At 38.6% G+C, this 19838-nt stretch overlaps 1 protein-coding gene across 6 annotated transcripts in view; it reads right to left on the bottom strand.

The window, feature by feature from the left end:
• Positions 1–19039, bottom strand: part of phf1 (PHD finger protein 1) — a 41161-nt gene extending 22122 nt beyond the window's left edge. For 2 of the 6 annotated variants that reach the window (XR_005635564.1, XM_039768983.1), the window contains exons 1-10: positions 18002–18599; positions 17689–17770; positions 12837–12932; positions 12189–12283; positions 11894–12042; positions 11664–11759; positions 10358–10426; positions 5721–5844; positions 5322–5389; positions 5082–5234 (exon numbers count right to left, since the gene is read on the bottom strand). Coding sequence is in view for 5 of the 6 variants with exons in the window: in XM_039768983.1 (XP_039624917.1) it covers positions 5082–5234; positions 5322–5389; positions 5721–5844; positions 10358–10426; positions 11664–11759; positions 11894–12042; positions 12189–12283; positions 12837–12932; positions 17689–17770; positions 18002–18136 (1067 nt within the window). In the remaining variant the exon portion in view is untranslated. The other 4 variants (XM_039768978.1, XM_039768981.1, XM_039768979.1 and 1 more) reach the window with 4 other exon arrangements.
• Positions 19040–19838: the final 799 nt, after the last annotated feature.

Here is a 19838-nt window from a genome sequence, read left to right as displayed (position 1 = left end):
AGCAAGATTCACTGATATCTTTGAACCATAAAAAAATAAAGACTCTCTGAAATCTGTGGACAAATGTTTATCCACAAGGTTAAGTCTACAAACAGAAACATACAGAAGTGCATGAAAAGCTAGTTAAAATTCAAAAAATTAAAGGTATAGATTATAGAAGACTATTTGTAAGGTCTACTGTAATTTTTACTTTCTAAACATAATAATAATATGTAGGGCTGGATAAGATAAGCAAACCCTAAATATCAAAAAAATAAACTTCAGAGGCTACAGAAAACAGCAAAATACACACACACTGCATAGGCAAAAGTCCAACAATGAATAAACAATTTAAAAAATATAATAGAAAGCATATTTAGATGTTAAATTAAAATTTAGCACTACATAAAACAAATTTAGGAAACAGGCACTTAGATCCACTTATTTTTCTTATTACCCTGAAATGAGCTGAGACAATAAAAAAAGGCTAACAAAATATAAACATGTACTGAATGATTAAAATAGTGGAATATAAATAAAGAAAAGCACACAATATGCTTTTTATACAATACATTAAATAAGATAATCACGACAGTGCCACATGCAGGTCCTGGTCTTCATACCACAAAAGATGTACACCTGTTTCAGAATATACTGTATACAGAGCAGAGCAAAGCAACCAGGTGCACCACAGCAGTTAGCCTTGAGGTAAAAAGATTTTCCTGGGATTTTATCCAAGTACACAGAATACTCAAATTCATTAACAATGGGAACACAGATTTTGTCCAGGTCAACAGTTATGAATGCTGTCTAACTTGCAGGTGGGTAAACAGTGAATTTGAGATGGAAAAGAGAACATTTGTCGATCAATAAAGACTTGAGTTTCTAAAACAATAACATATATCATGTATAGTGTGATATGGGGCTGTACAATGGCATCCAACATTGCAGATTTAACTCTCACGCCTACTCTTTGGCCAGGTGAATTCTGCACATTTTTCACATGTTTGCATGAGTTTTCCTCCCACATCACCAAAGACATGCGGATTATCTTAAATTCCAAATTAGTGTGAGTGAACCCTACATGGGAGTGCGGAACCTTGTCCTGGGCTGTCTCCCGTCTTCTTCCCAGTGCTGCTTGGGTAGGTTCTTTTGAGAATGATATATTATTTTTTTATATATATAAAATATTGGACCCAGCCTGGATCATGACCTTAGTGTGATGCCTAGGTTAGGTGCTTTGGAAAACCTAAAGCTGTGCTGTTGAGAATGATGAGAACAGGAATATCAAAACCTACTCCTTAACACTTAACACTCAGTAACTGGTTGCCCCAAAAACTTCCAGCTGGGAGCATCCAGAGGAAGCAATAAGAGCACAACCTGATGTTGGAAACAAGCTCTTAGAACAGAAAATGTTACTTAAATTCTGGGCAAGGGGTCCTATCTCAGGTAAAAGACTGTAAAGTGTCAACTTGATGTAGACTGAAGATATCTCCATGCATAGCATAACCTTCGGTGCTATCATTCTTGATTGTGGTACTCAGCTCTCTTGTTTAGATAGATAGATAGATAGATAGATAGATAGATAGATAGATAGATAGATAGATAGATAGATAGATAGATAGATAGATAGATAGATAGATAGATAGATAGATAGATAGATAGATAGATAGATAGATAGATAGATAGATAGATAGATAGGATACTTTATTTAATCCATTTCTACAAAGTTTCCCATGAAATTTTAAGCAGGTGTATGGATATTTACATGCTCTTGTCTAGCTGCTGTGCAGTTAGTGTTAGTGGCAACAGACAGTTAACTGTTATATGCTTAAAAGCTATTCAGTGTATACTCCCTTCTTAGATAAGAATTGTGTGGTGATCAAAAGGATATTACTGTACCTGGTAAGAAACTTTAATGCTCAAATGATCAATGCCACATATACCCGGATAGGCATGATAAGAAGGAACAGCCTGTCTAATATGAATTTGAGTGGTGAATTGCTATTTGATTTCTATGCTACTCATGCAATATCCATAACAAACAAGATATACATAACTGATAAGTGTACCTGGTAGCAAAGCACCTTCTAAATAAGGTCATGTAGTTATTGCGGTTGATCTGAAGATGGGTCTTCTACATATATGTATAAGGAAAAATGTTGAGCTATTTACAAATCGACACCTGTGGCTGGCTGGCACAGAAAGCCATGGTATTGACTAGACAGTCCAAAATAGGTTTTAAGTTCAGCCGAGTCTAAAAGAATCTAGTTGAAGACCTAAGCAGTGAAGCCAGCTTCAAGATATTTCAGCTAAAAAGTTGTTGATGTCTGTCATCATGTCAGCCCAAGGACAAATCAGATGATTTCACTAATAAGATAGCTGTCAAACAAAAGGAAGGACATGCCATGTAATGCCAGCAGTAGGCTCACCAGATTTCACGGATGAGTACTGCCTGGCAGCTGCTCTAGTTGCCAAACAAAAGCAGTTCAGGGATTTAGCAGAGCCACTGAGGACATCATTAAGGTAGCCTTAAAGCAGTTTTAGAAAACCAGTCAACAGCTTAAAAGGAGTAACTAGGACATAACTAAGATCATCCTTGGCAAAGGATGATACACTTTGGCAATGATTGGGGTTGTGGGCATTAAAAGGAAAACTTTGAAAGACTCTTTACAACTAATGAATCAAGATTTGCTTATGGCGATAAAGCAACTTTTATTATTAGCCTTTAACCTCATCCCCCCAAACTGTGCATGCTGACAAACACAGTAAGACTGCAGATATAAACAGAAGAAGCTCTGTTTTGTAGTTGACTGATGACCTTAACTTTCAAGATAGCCTGAGAATCTCGGAAGACCAAGAAGACCTGAAAGTAGAGCAACTCCTTTTCCAAATCTAGAGGAGCCAGTTGAGGTGATTTGGAGGTGAATTGAGCACAGTGAACAAGAACATTAATCTGAGACAGAAGACAAACCAGTGGGATTATATTTCAAAGAAAGCCTGGGAATATCTATGAGTTTGCTAAAAAGAGATTAACTCTGTTTTGGAGGAAAATTGTGCCTACCATTCTCAATGTGTAGGGGTGTTTGGTTATATCATTATGCTATCTTTCCTTTTTATGTGATTTTGTTTGTTCTCTTTCAATTATTTTGTTCGATTTTTAGTGGTACAAGCAAGATGTGCTGACATTGCAACTGATCTCAGCACAATCATTATTAGTTTGTATGTGTAAAAAAAAAAACAACAGAAAGGTTTTTGTGTTCTAATCTAAAAAGAATAATGGATGTACCCAGAGATGATGGCTAACAACTTTAAAGTGGGATTCGTTTTGAACTAAATTAAAATTTGTAATTTTGTTTTTAATCTTGGCATTTTTCTGGGTTTAAACTTGATTCTATTTATATTCTTTGGTTTCAGTGAATTGATGGTTTAATATTTGTTTAAACTTCTGCCAATGATTTTGCATAACCAAAAATTTTTTCTATTTTCTGTCTTTCAAATATTAATTCATAATCTAGTGATCAACAGAAAAACGTAAATTTTTTTTCCAGTCTATTATATCACGACACCACCATGTCCCTTATTATGATCTGAAAAGCAAACACATAGGTAGATGTGTAGATTCAAGGATAATAGACTGTATACAGAAGTAGTCTAAAACAGACATCTTTTATAATTTCTTCACAGCTAATAAAGTATTTTTATTTGTAATTTTCAATTAAGAAGTGATTTGCTCATTTGCTTTTCAAACCACTTATTCAGTCCTGGTAACATTAGTTGCTAGCAGAGGACCACACCTGGACAAGCCACCAGTCCATTGCAGGACTCACTCATTTACTCACATCAGCATGCACTGATACAGTGTGTTGCTACACCCACCAAATGATGAACCACCCTGATTGGGACCTGAGTGGTCATTTTAAAAACGTCAATCAACATAACCTGCATGTTTATGGGATGAAGGAAAAAACCAAGACACCAGAAAAAAACTCACAAGAAAAAAGAAATGTACAAATGGCATACAAATTTAACTCTGGATTATGGTGTTGTTAAGCAGCACCTTTAATCATTTCAACACCATAATACTCAGTATTAAGATATAAAGGAAAAAAGTGTCATTTCATGTGTCACTTTAATGAGCAAATGTATATTGGCACTGGATTTTAAAGCCATTTCTCCACTCATTGACTTTGACTATTAATACGGCCAAAATTATAGGGTGTTCGATTAGCAACCAAAACTTTACAGGTTTAATCGTCACAAATTACTTACTACAAGATGATAAACAACAAATGTAAGCTGCCTGTGGTCCAGTGAAAAAAATATGAATTATTAAATACATAACCGTCACTATACATCCTATAGAGCTGGTGTTCAAAAAATTAAGTTTGTTTTGTAAAAAATTCTACCAAAAATCTCATCAATAATGTTTCCACAGAATTGCTTTCCAACCTAATAAAACAGACTCCAAAGGGATACATTGCAGCTCTAAGCTACTCATTTCAACTGTGCATCATCACAAAAGAGACTGGAATTCCTTAAATGTGCTGTCCATGAACCAAAAGGCTTGCGTGGGCTGGCTATCCCAGCTATATCTGGAATCAGCTTGCTTTTGTGGGGACTGTGATACATTCATTATTACATTCTTAAAATGTGTCTGAAGGAAGCACTTTAATTAATTTACAAGCTGATACTCAACTTCTGAGTTACCCCAAGAGACTGCCTAGCAAACGCTGCGTGCTGAAGTGTCTCAAATAACACAGGATATGAATCACAAATAGAACTTCCATTTGTTGCATTTGAGGTATTTACAGACTCTACGCTAGCTCCAGCACATTTAGCATGGGTCTTTTACAGTATAGCTGTACTGGGTTGTAACCATTTTCTAAAACCACTCAACCTAAGAATGGTCATTGGGAAGCTGGAGCCTATCCAAGCATCAGGCACAAGGCAGAGTTTGTAAATTATTGTTAACAGTAAAATACTATTATGTTCTAAATTATTGTTAACAGTAAAATACTATTATGTTCTAAATTATTGTTAACAGTAAAATTTAAATCAAACACATCAAATTTTAGAAGCAATGCAGAAACAAAAGCTACCTTCTTCTGGACTGGGATGAACCTCCCCCCTGTGGCATCACAGAAGGTAGATCAGGTGTCACAGGTGTCAGGTCAGAGGTTAAAGGGGGTGGTGCCCGTAGATGTAGCCCAAATAGACATTTCTTCTTTTTAATTTCTTTACCAGAAACAAATCTAAAGAAAAGCCAAACATTATTACCTTATTGACTATTTATAAAATAAATGAAAATTTCTTTCTCATAGTCAGAATCAGTACTTTACCTGTCTCTGTGTGAGTTCAAGGCAGTGAGGATATTCTCACCTCGCTCTGATTTGGGTGTGTCTGACAACTGTTAAAGGGTGATAAAGAAGAGAGTGGGATTTATTCCAGTAGAGGCAATGCTCTGTGTTCATAATCAGCTCTCTCTCTTTCTCTCTCTCTTTCTTTTTAACTGGCCTCCACCATACAGATGCACTCATACACTGATACATGCGCCATCCTCACCCAACACTGTGCATGCTTCTCATATCAAAGTCAGCAGCACTCTCACAGATTTCCACAACAGCAGCTTTAATAATTAGCAAGCCCTGTAATATCAGAGCTAACATACTCCATCATTAGAATTCCACTGTTACATTTGCGTAATGGGGCAAGTAAAACAAAAGCATAAAAGTACACACCGATCCCAGCATCAGTGAATCCCAGTTCTCGTTGATGAAGGACAAAATCTCACGCTCAAAATCAAAGTATTTCTTCTTGCAGCACAGACTTAGGTGGTACAAGACAAGGTGTGACACATCTACCCTGGAAATAAGCAGAAAGGTGAGATAAAGAAACTGAGATGTTGCCTACTGCTCCTGAATCTATGGAAAATGGTGTCATACAATGCTTTGAAATCTGAACACAATCTCACAATCTCAACACACTGTTTTAGCTTTAGCTGAAATAATTTCTAGTTTTTGTTTCTTATTTCCATTTAATTAAAACTAAAAATGTTTTTAGTAAGTCATTGTTAAAACTGTGTTTATCCAATAAACACAAATAAAGCACTAACATCAAACAATATAGCATTTACAAACCAAATTTAATTTATAAATTTAAAAAATATACACAGCTAAATATAAGACAAAATAGCATCAGTTAAGAGGTTAAATGCAGTATATGCAGTGTGATTTGACCATATAAGTTAAAAATAACTAAAAACACAAAGCACTGCAATGGCCTTGGCAAGCTGCATCTGTGATGAGTCACTAACAGTATGAGCTGGCATTTCATCATTCAAATGATCAGCTCCATTGCTAGCTGAGGGAAGCCAAAAATGGCAAGCCTGCTACAGCTGCACAATTTCCAACTAGTGTGTCTAAATCGAGCCGTCCTTCTTAGGACAATGTGCTGCCTAACAGAGAGAAATATAAAAGAGCAAGTTATCCATTTGGGCAGCAATGGCAACCACTGGGTAGCACTGCAATATATACAAGTCTACACACCCTTATTGAAATGTGAATGCTGAAATCAAGACAAATCATGCAAGACCTTAACCAACACTAGTAAAAACCAAATGAAGCATTCAAAAAAATAAATAAAAACTTTGCTTTCCTTGTACGTATGTACTTACCCGTTACCTAATGTTTATGTGAAAACACCTTAAGGTTTGATTTCAACAATAAGAGGTGGCGCCATAGAGTTGAAACTGGTGCATGTTGGTTAGCACATGAACATTAACAATTTCGCTATATTTGCACACACTATATATATATTATATATTAGTCTCTTTGGATGAACATTTAATACCCGTTGTAATGTGATAATTTGAATTCTTCTACAAAGAACCATAGAATACCAGAGTTGAAATGCTGAAACTTAACCTGAGCCAGAGGAGAAAAATCAAGCAGGTAAAAAGTATGCTGAACAAACTGTTTGATCCTAATCAGTCAGGATTCAAGAAAAGCCACTCCACACTGACAGCTCTACTCACCATTGTCAAAATGTTATGCCAGGCCTGAGCTACCAACATGTCATAGTGCTCATCCTGTTAGATTTCTCCTCTGCCTTTGACACAGTCAACCACCAGATCCGACTTGCCACCCTCTCTGACCTTGACATCACTACAACTGCCCTTATATGGTATGAGTCCTAAATCCCGGGCAGATCCTACCATGTATCCTGGTGTGGAGAGATGTCAGGTGTGCACCAGGCGAACACTGTGGTGCCACAAAGATCAGTGTTGGTCCCTCTCTTCTTCTCTTGATATACTTACTCACTAGACCCTCTCTCATGGTTTTTCCTATCAGTGCTATCCTAATGAAACAGAGCTATATCAGCAGTATCAGCTAGAATTTGAACATGTGTCACTGATATTGCAAACTGAATGAAGGTACACCTGGTAAAGAAAGACCTTCTTTTTATCCCAACTCATCCATCTATTCATCTTGGCTCACTATAGCTAACACTCACCAAGTCAGTATGCAACCTTAGGGTGGTGACTGATTAATGACCAGCTGCCACACAGGGACCATGTATCTGTGGTCTCTCAGTCCTGCAGATCAAGGTATAGACAGAATATGCAGCACAACTTCTGGACAAGCCTTTGGTCTTCTTACGTCTAGACTACTGTAACTTTATGCTGACAGGTTCAAAATGCAGTGGCAGGTGTGTGTTCAACAAACCAAGGCAGGCACACATCACTCCTCTCTTCAGATCACTACATTGGCTTCCTATAGCAGCACATTATTAGGTTCAAATCCTTGATGGTTACCTAAAGAGTAGTCAGTGAGTCTGCACCTGTATATATGGAGACACTTCTAAGGTCTTACACTTTTTCTTGTCCACGAAGGTCTGATGTTGAATTGTATCTGTTGATGCCACCATAGTTTGATATCAAATCTCAGTCCAGACTCTTTTCATGTGCAGCTTCTGACTGGTGGATTCAGCTGCCCATTTCCACCTGAAGTGCTGACTCCCTCAATTTGTTTAAGAAGCATTAGAAGACTATTTTGTTTGGTGTTTCTGTTTATCTGATATTAGCTGATAAGAACTCAGAGACAACCTCACTTGCGATTATCAATTTTGTACCCTGTCGTGTAATGTTTGTTTCCCAAATGGTCCCCAGACTGGCAGTACCTTGATTATGTTGACCACTTTTCTAAGTCATTTTGGATAAAAGCGTTCACTAAGCAAATAAACATATAAATAAATATATATGTAAGACCTGTTAGAACTCTGTTGCAGAGGAAAAAAAAATAAAAAGAGATGGACCCTGAACTGGAACTGGCCTCTCATTAAGAATGTGTTGTAGACACAGAAATCTGCATTTTGGTGGATTATACAAGATGCTCCACAGATGTCCATTATACCAACATCTTACAAAAGAAGCAAGGCTGCATTCTGATAAGGGATTTACAACTTGGTAATCACTAGGAGGCTAAAACAAAAATTGACTGGAGGCAAAGGCTGTATGATTAAGAACAGAAGGACGCATTAAAATCCATAATCTGCCACATGCCAATGAAGCTCTGATGCCAATGAAGCTGTAAAGAGTCTCTCCACCTAATGGACAAAAGGCTCAAGTCAAGTGGTTAAAAAAGTTTAACAGAAGGTATGGCAGATAGAGTGCCTTTTGTGTGCTACTTTGGTAATGCTTACTGGAAAGCAATAAACTATAAAGACCACATGCTTCTCCATCCATGCATCCATTTTACGAACCCATTCCATCCATTAAAGGACTGTAGGGAAGCGAAGTCTATTCCAGCATTAAAAGCAAGACAGGATGGAGGTACTGTACATTACATGGACATTTAAGAGCAACTAAAAACTCTAAAGCTTTGAATAAAGCTCACTCTCACCAACACTTATAAAGGGCCATCCGCTGTCACCGCTTAAAAGAGTTGACTTACAGGCACTGCTTGCTAAAACAAAGTATGGTGGTATCAAATTCTAGGGTGCAAGATTCAAAAAAGCTTTTATTCCAGAATGATTGTATGGTGAATACTGTTGATTGCAAAAATTCTCTTCAGTATTTTTTGCAGTAAATTTGCTAGGCTTGCCTGTGACCTTGTTAGCTGACTTTTTCCCTTAAATGTCACCTTGTGGCCAGCTTAGACAAACTTTTTTTTTTCCCCCAGCATCCTATGATGCTTTGCGAGGCCATCATGACATCACAGAGCTTTAGCAACCATGATGGACATGGTCACTACCCAATCTATGCTACCTGCCTGATTTGCATCACACATGCAAAGAACTTTCATAGACGTATAGTGTAAGCACATTCCCCCTCACACTTTACGGTGCTGCCAGATGAGTTCTTTGTGCATTTGTGAATAATTTACACTATATACATGTATGCCTCAGATTATTGTGGACCGAGTATAAATTTACGTCAGACTGGTATGTTGGTGCCCAGCTCAGGTCTCATTTTTGGCTACAATAATTGATCCATCATAGCTGGCAGACACTTCTGTAGCCCTCAAGAACACTTAAAAGATCACTGCACCATTATAATCTACTCAAAACTAGTTCAGTTTCTCCTTCACTTCAATACGCTTTGCTGAGTTTCCAACAAAATTACGGAACATTTTCACGTTTTTGCCAAACTTGAGACAAAGCAAATTCAGCGGGGTCCGCTCACCACGAGTGGTGAATAGCTGTAGAACCTTACCTGCATGACTGCTCTTCTTTAAACCCCAAAAATAACATGCTTTTTGCACTATAAATTGCACATATTGTGGACATCGTTCCTAATATTTATATGTGTTTCCTTTATGTTTTATGTTGGTGGAAAGGGCACATGCAAATGAATCCTAGTGGTTACATACAGGGAGTAAACTTAATTAAAGTGTGAAAGAATTAAGGAGCAAAGAAAAAGCTCTGGTAATTTCTGAGAAGCCTGGGCAAGAAAGTAGCCATTGCCCGCACATTTAAGATGACCACTGAGTCTAGATGGAATGTTTAGTGGCATTAAGAATCTGTTAAACTATCACTGATGTTTCCTTTGCTTTCTCCCATATACATTTACAAAAAAAAATTAAAAAACAAATTAAAAATGCTTTTATATGCACATTTTTTCACAGTACATCAGCTTCACTGTTCTCCAGTCACATAACAACATCACAATATGGGGACATGAAAAGAAGACATTAGCCAGTTTTATAATATGTGTCACAAAGGCTGCCAAACACTTCTTTGTACGACAGCAGTAATCAGTACAACATAAATTAACCCTTCATACTCTGAAATCATTCATAACAACCAGTACACAATGCTACATCTCTCAACTACACCCAGTATAAAGGTCATTTAGAGAACTTATCTTTATTCTTACCAGTTCATTGGGAGTCTCCTAATAGTCTCAGGCCCCCTTGTGCAGACAGAGCACTCAAACTGGTAGAACCTGTAACAAAGAGCAAGACACAGTCACATAATATAAAAGGTGGAAGCAGCATTCGCATCATTGAAAATACTGGAAAAATTGTGAGACTGAGTCAGCTCTGTCGGTTAAGAAGGCTGCACTCCCCGCAGCACACATCTCATTATAACAAAGCAAATGTCATCATCAGCTTAAATATATAAAGGTATTACAACGATCAACAGTGCAACTAGGGCATCTCCCATTACTTGCACAGTTTATAAATAAATCAAAATAAACATATCCCCAAGTAGCCTGAACAAATGATATTACCAGGAAAAAGGAAAATGTACTGTACAATTAAACTTTTCCTTTGTAAAGTGTTATCAGACAAAATATAATCTTAAAATAGAAACCATTATGGTCTTTTTAGCAGCCTTTAGTTTACACTACATTTATGCATTTATATTCTAGGATGAGCAAAAGCAAGTAAAGTAACAAAAAACATTTTTCTGACACATTGATATGGTCACCACTTTGTAAAGTTCTTGATTGAGGAATCGGACTATTTACATCTCTGATATCAAAATCAGTCATGCCCCTCATAACCAGAGATTTCACTTGAGTTCTTTTGTAAGATTATAATAAACAGCTGAAATGTTTTGGGTGAGAACGACACTTTGTAGCACTGCTTGGAACTATTACAACTAACTTTAATATAAGAATGGAACAACTCATGAAGTTCAGAAAACAGGATGAATCCCATTCAGTTCTTTGGTGTATCTGGTAGACTAATATTTATGCTGCCCCAAGTACAGTCTCATCCAGATACTTTTTAAAGGTTATGATTGTATCTGGCACAGCTTTTAGTACAGGAGTAACAGCTGGCTTTTCTATTTTGCCTGTGACTCTGGTAGGCTTCTTGGTTTAAGTATATTCAACTGTGACTTACCACAGTTGCAGCCAAGTAAAATGATATTATTGCACCTTTTTATTTTATGACTGAGACTTTAGTGCCTTTCTGATGCCTTTTCAAAATTTATTTATATAATTGTTTATTGAGGAAATTAGCTAATTCTATACATTCTGGCAAGGAGGCCTTCATTTGAACAACAGGTTCAGGGCTTACCGTAAAGGTTCATTGTAGCGACATAAACAATGGCTCCTTTCTGAGTATCTGAGATTTTCTGCAGCTCATTTCAGGTATATGGGATGGTTGTTAAGAGTATGCTTTTCAAAGCTTTCCACATTTCCATGGAAACTATCTGATTCAGTAACTTACCTGTCCCCATACAGCAGTGGTTTAGTCAGACACTGGGTACATGCTTCATGAAACCACTGCCCACACGTCCAACACTGTAACATTTTCAGATTCCACCTGTGACCAGGAGAAAAAAAAATCAAAACCACAGCCAGCATTTTCATACACTCAGAAAAACTGAACTCCAACTGGCTAATAAGTCAAATTCATCTTATAGTCCATTAGAAATTTGAAATCAGATGATCACTCACTCCCCAGGTCCAGCACAGTAGCAATAACATTGCTGCTGATTTGTCAGGTGCTGAGGGTCCCAGTCCAAATCTGACAGTTGATACGGCAAAAGCAATTTCATGGCCTGCATGAGCCTGGCAAAGCGGCCTTTCTTTCTGGCACCCCCTCTCTGTAAGGAAGAAGGGGCACAAAAACTGTGACTGCATAGATGTATTACACATTTTTGCAGACTGCTATAGATATATAATATGAAAAGCATAAGAATCACATTAATCAACAGAAATGTCACTGCACTGCAATCAACAAAACAAATACCTTGGTGGCAACAGCAAACACACACTGCCTACAGGTCCAGGGAGTAACATCTAGGTCTCCTTCTATCCGTGGCACATGGCACTGCTGGTGGTAACCTGTGCAAGGAACATAAAAGGACCGCTCTAATTCCACAAATTATTACAGGAGAAAATACAGAGGCCAAATGCCAAAAGCAAACTTGGTGAGATAAGAAGGAGAAATGAATTAGACAAGACAGAAATAAAAATAACATGACACCGGTGTAACTGGTGGATGTTTTAAAGAATATATTACCTAGGTCATATAAAACAGGAGGGATGAAAAAATACAATGACTATAAGAATTAGTAAAATATCCCAACAATTAAACTGCAAAATAATAAAAGGGCAAATAAGGTGATAGATTATTAGGCAATACACAGAGTGAAAAAGAACGGCAACAAACAGTAACATGATCCTCTAAAGAAAAAAGTGCCAAGGCACAAGTAGTTACAGGAGACAGAAGAAACAAAGGAAAAGGGCCAAAGTACACATGACAGAGCCAGCTCTAAATGTGAATTGAGAAAGACATAGATAAAATATGAATAAAAGAGGGTAATGTGAAAGGGGACATCTTCAATAATAATCAGGAAAAAAATGACGCACAATCTTATACATTCAGAACTCTTACCATGCCGGCACTTATGGCAGCTGATAATTCTGTCCCTTGGAATTGACTCCTGTCCTTTACAAACACAACACACACCTTCCATCCCAGGGCTTACAGCTTCATTGGAAAAGAACACAAGGAAAAACAAATATTGAAAGTTGATTTTTACTTTCCCTAAGAGTTTGCATATGTCATCTTCAATGTATTATGCTAATGTGCAGAAGAAGCCTACTGACCATCTATGTATATATTATATCAAGTTTAACCAAGCTATAAAGTTACAGAGGCCCAGAGTCTGCCCCAAATGTATTTTTCACAAAGCAGGGAAAATCCTGGACAAGTCTATATCAAAGTACACTCATCCAACAAGTGCCACTTTTGAGTCTCCAATAGGCTTATAGAACCTGGAGAAAAAAATCATGCAAGCAAGGTGATGAACATTTAATTTCCACAAAGACAAAGATCAGAGCATGGCTTGTTTCGAATTCCCTAGAGTTGTGAGGCATCAGCCTGCACAAACTGGTTTCAAATGTATGAAAATCTAGTATGAAGATAACTGGAGCTATAAACATCTAAATTTTACATGTTTGGTAAACCATGTCCTGAGATTATATGTTTAATGTATTAATTTCTCATACCCTCAGAAAAAAAATACATGTAGGTGCAACAATATGCAAACTCCAAACAGCCTCAATGGATCAGTGAAGCAGCAGAATTAATTCACCTTCCTGCCCTTGACCGTATCAATCACCCAATTTCTATTCTTATTGCTTATGGCATCTCGACCTTTGAAAGCAACATAACAAAGATAATACAAATATAACAGCTTTGAGATTAAAAAAAAAAATTCAAAGATGCTGTAATTTACACATTGCAGTAAACTAGTACCTCACTTAGAATGGTTACTGCCTTTCATGCCTTTTTGCTGGTGGAAGATCTTACTCCCAGTGACTTAGTGACTCCCAAGGATAAGTGAATGGGTAAGTAAGCATAACAATAAAAATGTGTTTGCCTTGATGGAACAACAGATCAGTGAATAGTTCAGTTCTTTTTCTCTGTCACCGCCCACTACAGTACAACCATGGCAATTTTTCTTGAGAAGATGTCTACTTATACTTCAATAATAATAACAACAATAAAATATAACAATAATAAATTCAATATATACTGTAGATTGTCTTTCTCATGGCAAATTGCTTAAAGGTATAAACTATATAGTACTGTATCTCATTAATTACTTTGAGACAAGGATTTTAATTATTTGAGATTCCACATACAGCATCATGGTCCTAGGTGTGCTGGTCAATGACAAGTTCAATGGTTTTCTCTATTTCTCTCGCCCTTCATCTTATATACAAAAATGAGTTGCTTCCTGTAACATCAACTTGCAGTATTCTCTTACCCAGGTTACTCTCTTTGGTTATTCTAATCTATCTATCTGTCTGGCCCGCTTCTTTCCAATATGCTCTTGTTCATCTTATTTTTTGTTCACTTGATTTCCTACAAGTTCATCTACATCTAATTTTCACTCACACTGAACCTAGTTAATACTTCCTTGTTCTATCAATACAATTCATACAAGTAAAGCTCCCTCCAAGCACTACATGTATTGCTTATGCTATATAAAGAAGGGATTACTTTAAGCCATAGTTTCTAAATAAGGCAAAGTGAAGAGAGCACAGTTGGTTGGATAGATAGATAGATAGATAGATAGATAGATAGATAGATAGATAGATAGATAGATAGATAGATAGATAGATAGATAGATAGATAGATAGATAGATAGATAGATAAGTATTGACTGTGGATGTCTTCTGCTTATATCTACAGGGTGTTTGCATGGGGCACAAAATAATTGTGGCTTGACATCACATTTGACATCACATAATTGTGGTGGACTTCCAATACAACTCGGAGTCCTGCCACATGCTAACAACACTGCTATCATGGGCTGCATCAGGAGTGGACAGGAGGAGGAGTATAGGAACCTAATCAAGGACTTTGCTAAATGGTGCGATTCAAACCAACTACACCTGAACACCAGCAAAAGCAAAGAGCTGGTGGTGTATTTTAGAAGGCCCAGGCCCCTCACGGACATCATGATTATCAGATGTGACTGTGTGCAGAGGGTATAGACTTATATACACCTGGGAGTGCAGCTGGATGATAAACTGGACTGGACTGCCAATACTGATGCTCTGTGCAAGAGAGGACAGAGCCGACTATACTTCCTTAAAAGGCTGGTGTTCTTCAACATCTGCAATAAGATGCTGCAGATGTTCTATCAGACAGTTGTGGCGAGAGTCCTCTTCTACGCAGTGGTGTGCTGGGGAGGCAGCATAAAGAAGAGGGATGCCTCACGCCTGGACAAACTGGTGAGGAAGGCAGGCTCTATTGTAGGCACGGGGCTGGACAGTTTAACATCTGTGACGGAGCGACGGGCGCTGAGCAGGCTCCTGTCAATCACGGAGAATCCACTGCATCCAATGAACAGGATCATCTCCAGACAGAGGAGCAGCTTCAGCGACAGACTGCTGTCACTGTCCTGCTCCACTGACAGACTGAGCCCCACACTATGCGACTCTTCAATTCCACCCGGGCGGGGCGTAAATGTTAACATTACACAAGATTATTGACTGTTATACCTTCCTCGCACTCTCCACCTTGCACTGCATTTTTATCACTCTTTAATTAATATTGTTTTTATCAGTATGCTGCTGCTCGAGTATATGAATTTCTCCTTGGGGATTAATAAAGTATCCATCTATCTATCTATCATTTTGTTGCCAAACCTGCTATGGACATGTAAAGCAGGCATAAATACAAATATGAACTATAATACAAAAGTTTCCAATAACTTTTTTGTCCTGCCTTTGCTATCTTGAACTCAACTGATAGCTCCAAGCTCTTTTTTGAGCACACATTTGGCAAAAGCATTTCTGCTTTTCTTTACACCTTTCATTGCCTCATGAGAATAAACATGCGTAAGTTACTGCCTCTGACTGGATCATTTTGTCTTTCACCTCTTTTTACTCTCCTCAGAAAATTAATGACTATCATCAGCTTGGCATTTTTTCAGTTGTAATGTTTTTCAAGTGCATATATAATGAGTACAGACTGTACATACACAGAGTTTGAAGCAGCAAGAAAATATACATACATATATGTATTTTTTTATATTAACCATTTTCGTATTCATCATCACAATCCTGAAGGCTACAAAGCTCCCAGGCACTTTAAATGCTGACTGTGTCTGGATTACATGGGGACAACTGGAGTGCACGCAATTACAAGTTCACATCTCATTTGGAAACAGCTCAAGGCAGGCACCAGATGAAAGAAGAGTGTCAAGCCTTCTGAGCTAAAGTGGGAGCCATCTGTCTGGGAATCCTGAATTGCCCTTGACTGCAGTAGCAGTGATGACACCATGCTCTTCTTTCCCAGACTAACACAGAGTTCTGCTACAACTGAAAACCAATCTAAAGAAGCAAATGATTCTGTTGTCAACTAGAAACAGGCAATTTTGTCAAAGAGTAGGAAAATTCAGGCTAATCTAACTAAAACACCCACATTCAAAAATTTTTAAAATGGTAAAAAAAAAAAACAGTCTATGCTGCCTTTTGATAATGATTTATGTACAAAAACTGATAAGCTGTTTCATTTCCTGGATTTCAACACACCACAGGTGATCAAAGGCTGGCTAAAACCTCTACCTCTAGCTGATACAGAGAACTGGCCAGCTGTCTTTGTGTCAGTCAGATGCCTTCGACCAGCTTGTCAGCCTGTAGCTTGTGACTCCAAGCAGCATGCGACTCACATTTAAGGAACATACAGGCTTTCCATTCAGATTTGGGGCTTCTGCTTTTGAATAGGGTCTTTATAGCACCCAGATATTTCAGTAATCTGCATCACAGATGTTGTATGGTGAGCGCAAACAGCAAATTGAAACACCTTAGCAACTGATATTATTGCAAAGCCTCAAAACAACGACATCCTATGCAATAAATACATAGTTTACAATCTAAAGCAAAAATGAACAGATAACAAAGACAGATTATATTAAAAAAAAATCGCATTTTACATTCAGGGCTACATTGCAAATTTAAAGCTGCATGTTGTCAAATAACAATAAATAATATCCAGAGGGGAATAGACAAGGACAATAAAGAAGACTTGTCAGTAAATGCTTGGAGTGATCCACACTGGCCACAAAATACCCGTTAAATTACACCAGTTCATCACTGGGTAAACTCAATCACTCCCTTGCTCACATGGACTTGGCACCAATAAAACTGATGGCATGTCTTTGAACCTTTGACAGAAAATCCCACATACACTCAGAATGTAGCTAAAAACTGAACTAGGGTTGAAGAAAATGTCACTCTGTACTATCATGGTACCCCACACTTCAAACTATAAAGTATTCTAGTAATCAGAAACAGCAAACTAGGATGGACCATTTGGTACTAATGGAACTAATAACATATACTCAAACCTGTTTAGTCCAGTTTACAGTCAGGGTGGGCTACATCAGGCAAAAGGGAGGAACCAGCCCTGGATGGTGTGCCCATCGATCATAGGGCCAACTTATGCACATACTAATACTCACTTATATGGCCTTTTAAATTTGCATTTAACCTAACATACACGTCTCTGATATGTGGAACGAATACTAGAAAATCCAGAGAAAAACCCACAGAAACACTTGGAGAACGTACAAACTCCACACAGACAATGAATCCATACATTTGGCAAAGATGACCTCATAAACCTGAACTAGACACAGTATTTGTAAAGTAGCAGCACTGACACCTGCACCACACACCACACCATGTGACTAATACACAAAGCAATATGAGATATATCTGCTTACAAGAGTGTGTGTCTTTCCAGAGGACCCAAAATTCTGAGTTATCTTCAAAGCGAATTAAGCAAGATTCCTTCGCTTTGTCAACCTGTTAACAGAAAAGAAAAAAAAAATATTAGCTTGCCAATTTCTAGACCTCATATATTACACATCTCCTATATATAATTTGCCTGCTCATTTTCAACAGAAAGCCAAGTGTTTCCTCCTTTAGTCCTCCATGCCTGGCCTTTCCCAGCCTCAGCAGTACTTCCCCCACCTCCACCCCTCCTCCACAAATCCCATCTTCCCACCTCCAATGCTAACAGATGGTCAGGCTTACCCTCTTAATATTGCCAAGGTACAGCAGGCCATCACTCCACCTTGCCAGCACATCATCTCCCTCTGCGAACTGCTGACCACCGTGACCTTGGGCAACCTTCAAACTCTGACCTCCTGAGGTGGCCTGGCCTTCCATCACCTCACCTGCAGGACACAGTCACATTATGCCGCTGTCTCACACACGCATTCTAATACACTCACATCCTGCTGCTGATTAAAGTGCTTCCAAGCTGGGCAGCCTAGTCCGGCAGCCCTGGCCAATTAGATTGCACAGATGAGCAGGACAAAAGTAAGCACTACTTAAAGTCGATGGGCAGCTTGCTGGGTTCAGATCGGTGATCATGCAGTGCCAGGCAGGGACAGCCACTTGGCACTTGCTAGGAAGTGCCACTTAACATGACCTGGCATTAAAAATCACATGTCCATACCTGTTAAAACTAAAGAAAATGATTTTTGTTTTCTTTCTTGTCTTAGTGGGTACTGAAGTTACAGTAAAGAAAAATACATCGCTATAAACGGTGGCTGACTGCGTCGACAGATAGATAGATAGATAGATAGATAGATAGATAGATAGATAGATAGATAGATAGATAGATAGATAGATAGATAGATAGATAGATAGATAGCGTCTCCCTTCATGTACACACCTTCAGGTTCAGACTTGATTTATTTGGCAGACCCGCCCCTTCTTTCTCACCCGCCCCCCGCCCTCCCCTCACCCTCCTGGTCCGGTTCGGCTCGGTTCGGCAGAACTCGGCGTCTCCCTGCGCAGCCGAAACTGCGCTCGGATTCGGAGCGCCTCTCGTCGTCTCTCCTGTGCTCTGCTACTTTTTTTTCGCCGTGTGTGTGTGCTGGGGTTTCCTCTCGGCCTATCCTCGCAGCGGCGCGCCGCGGGGGTCGGTCCCTTTGCTGACAGCCTAACGCCTTGTATTTCTCGGGGTCTGTTCACGCCAACGAGACCCGTGTCAAGCGCCGAGAGACGCCATGTCTTCACCGAGTTGGTGTGACGCAGGGATAAAACAGAGAGAGAGAGAGCGAGCGAGTGAGTGAGAGAGAGAGAGAGAGAGAGAGAGCACCATGATGCTGACGGATGGTGGGGGGAGGAAAAGAGAAGGGGGCGTGAGGGAGGGGGGACACTCCAAGGTCTGTGTGGTTCAGGTTGAAAGTTTTCATGTTAAAATTCCCACCCTCCCTGGTCGTCCCTTATCCCCTGAAGTTTGAAAACGGGGCTTTTACAGCTGTACTTGCTTCGTCTTCGATTGCTTCCAAGACATGACACAAGAGCATCTGACAGCACTGCAGGCGCAAAATAAAATATAAATAAATAAAGCTGGAGAAAAAAAGATGTCGCTCTTTCGCGAGGTAGAGAAACAAAACTGTGAGGAAGCTGTCTTCAAAAGTGTCATTCAGGGACTACACAGCCCCTTCATGGACCGGAATGATTGTGATCTCGAAAGTCGCGGCCGGGGACAGAAATCAGTTTTAGGCAGTGGTCCAAATAATAGTGACTTTTGACAAGTTTAAAGGACTGCAACCTGTAGTCGGTGAAACCACAAATGGTACGGAGGGAAGATGGAGCTGAGAATAGCGGAATGGTGTTATGAAAACTGAGGACAGTTCTTTTCTTATTTAGCTAAAGCTTATTTACGTGCACGCGACATGCTGGGTGTTACGAAAACAAAAGCGGTGTGCTATATATATATATATATATATATATATATATATATATATATATATATATATATATATATATATATATATATATATATATATATATATAAAGTTTACAATTTAGCCACCTAAGCCGCAATGTAAATTGCATGCGTATTATATATACC

The sequence above is a fragment of the Polypterus senegalus genome, chromosome 11 (assembly GCF_016835505.1).
Source record: "Polypterus senegalus isolate Bchr_013 chromosome 11, ASM1683550v1, whole genome shotgun sequence".
Classification (NCBI taxonomy): domain Eukaryota; kingdom Metazoa; phylum Chordata; class Cladistia; order Polypteriformes; family Polypteridae; genus Polypterus; species Polypterus senegalus.
Note: the sequence above shows the minus strand (reverse complement) of the source record. Positions and strands in the feature narration are given on the sequence as shown.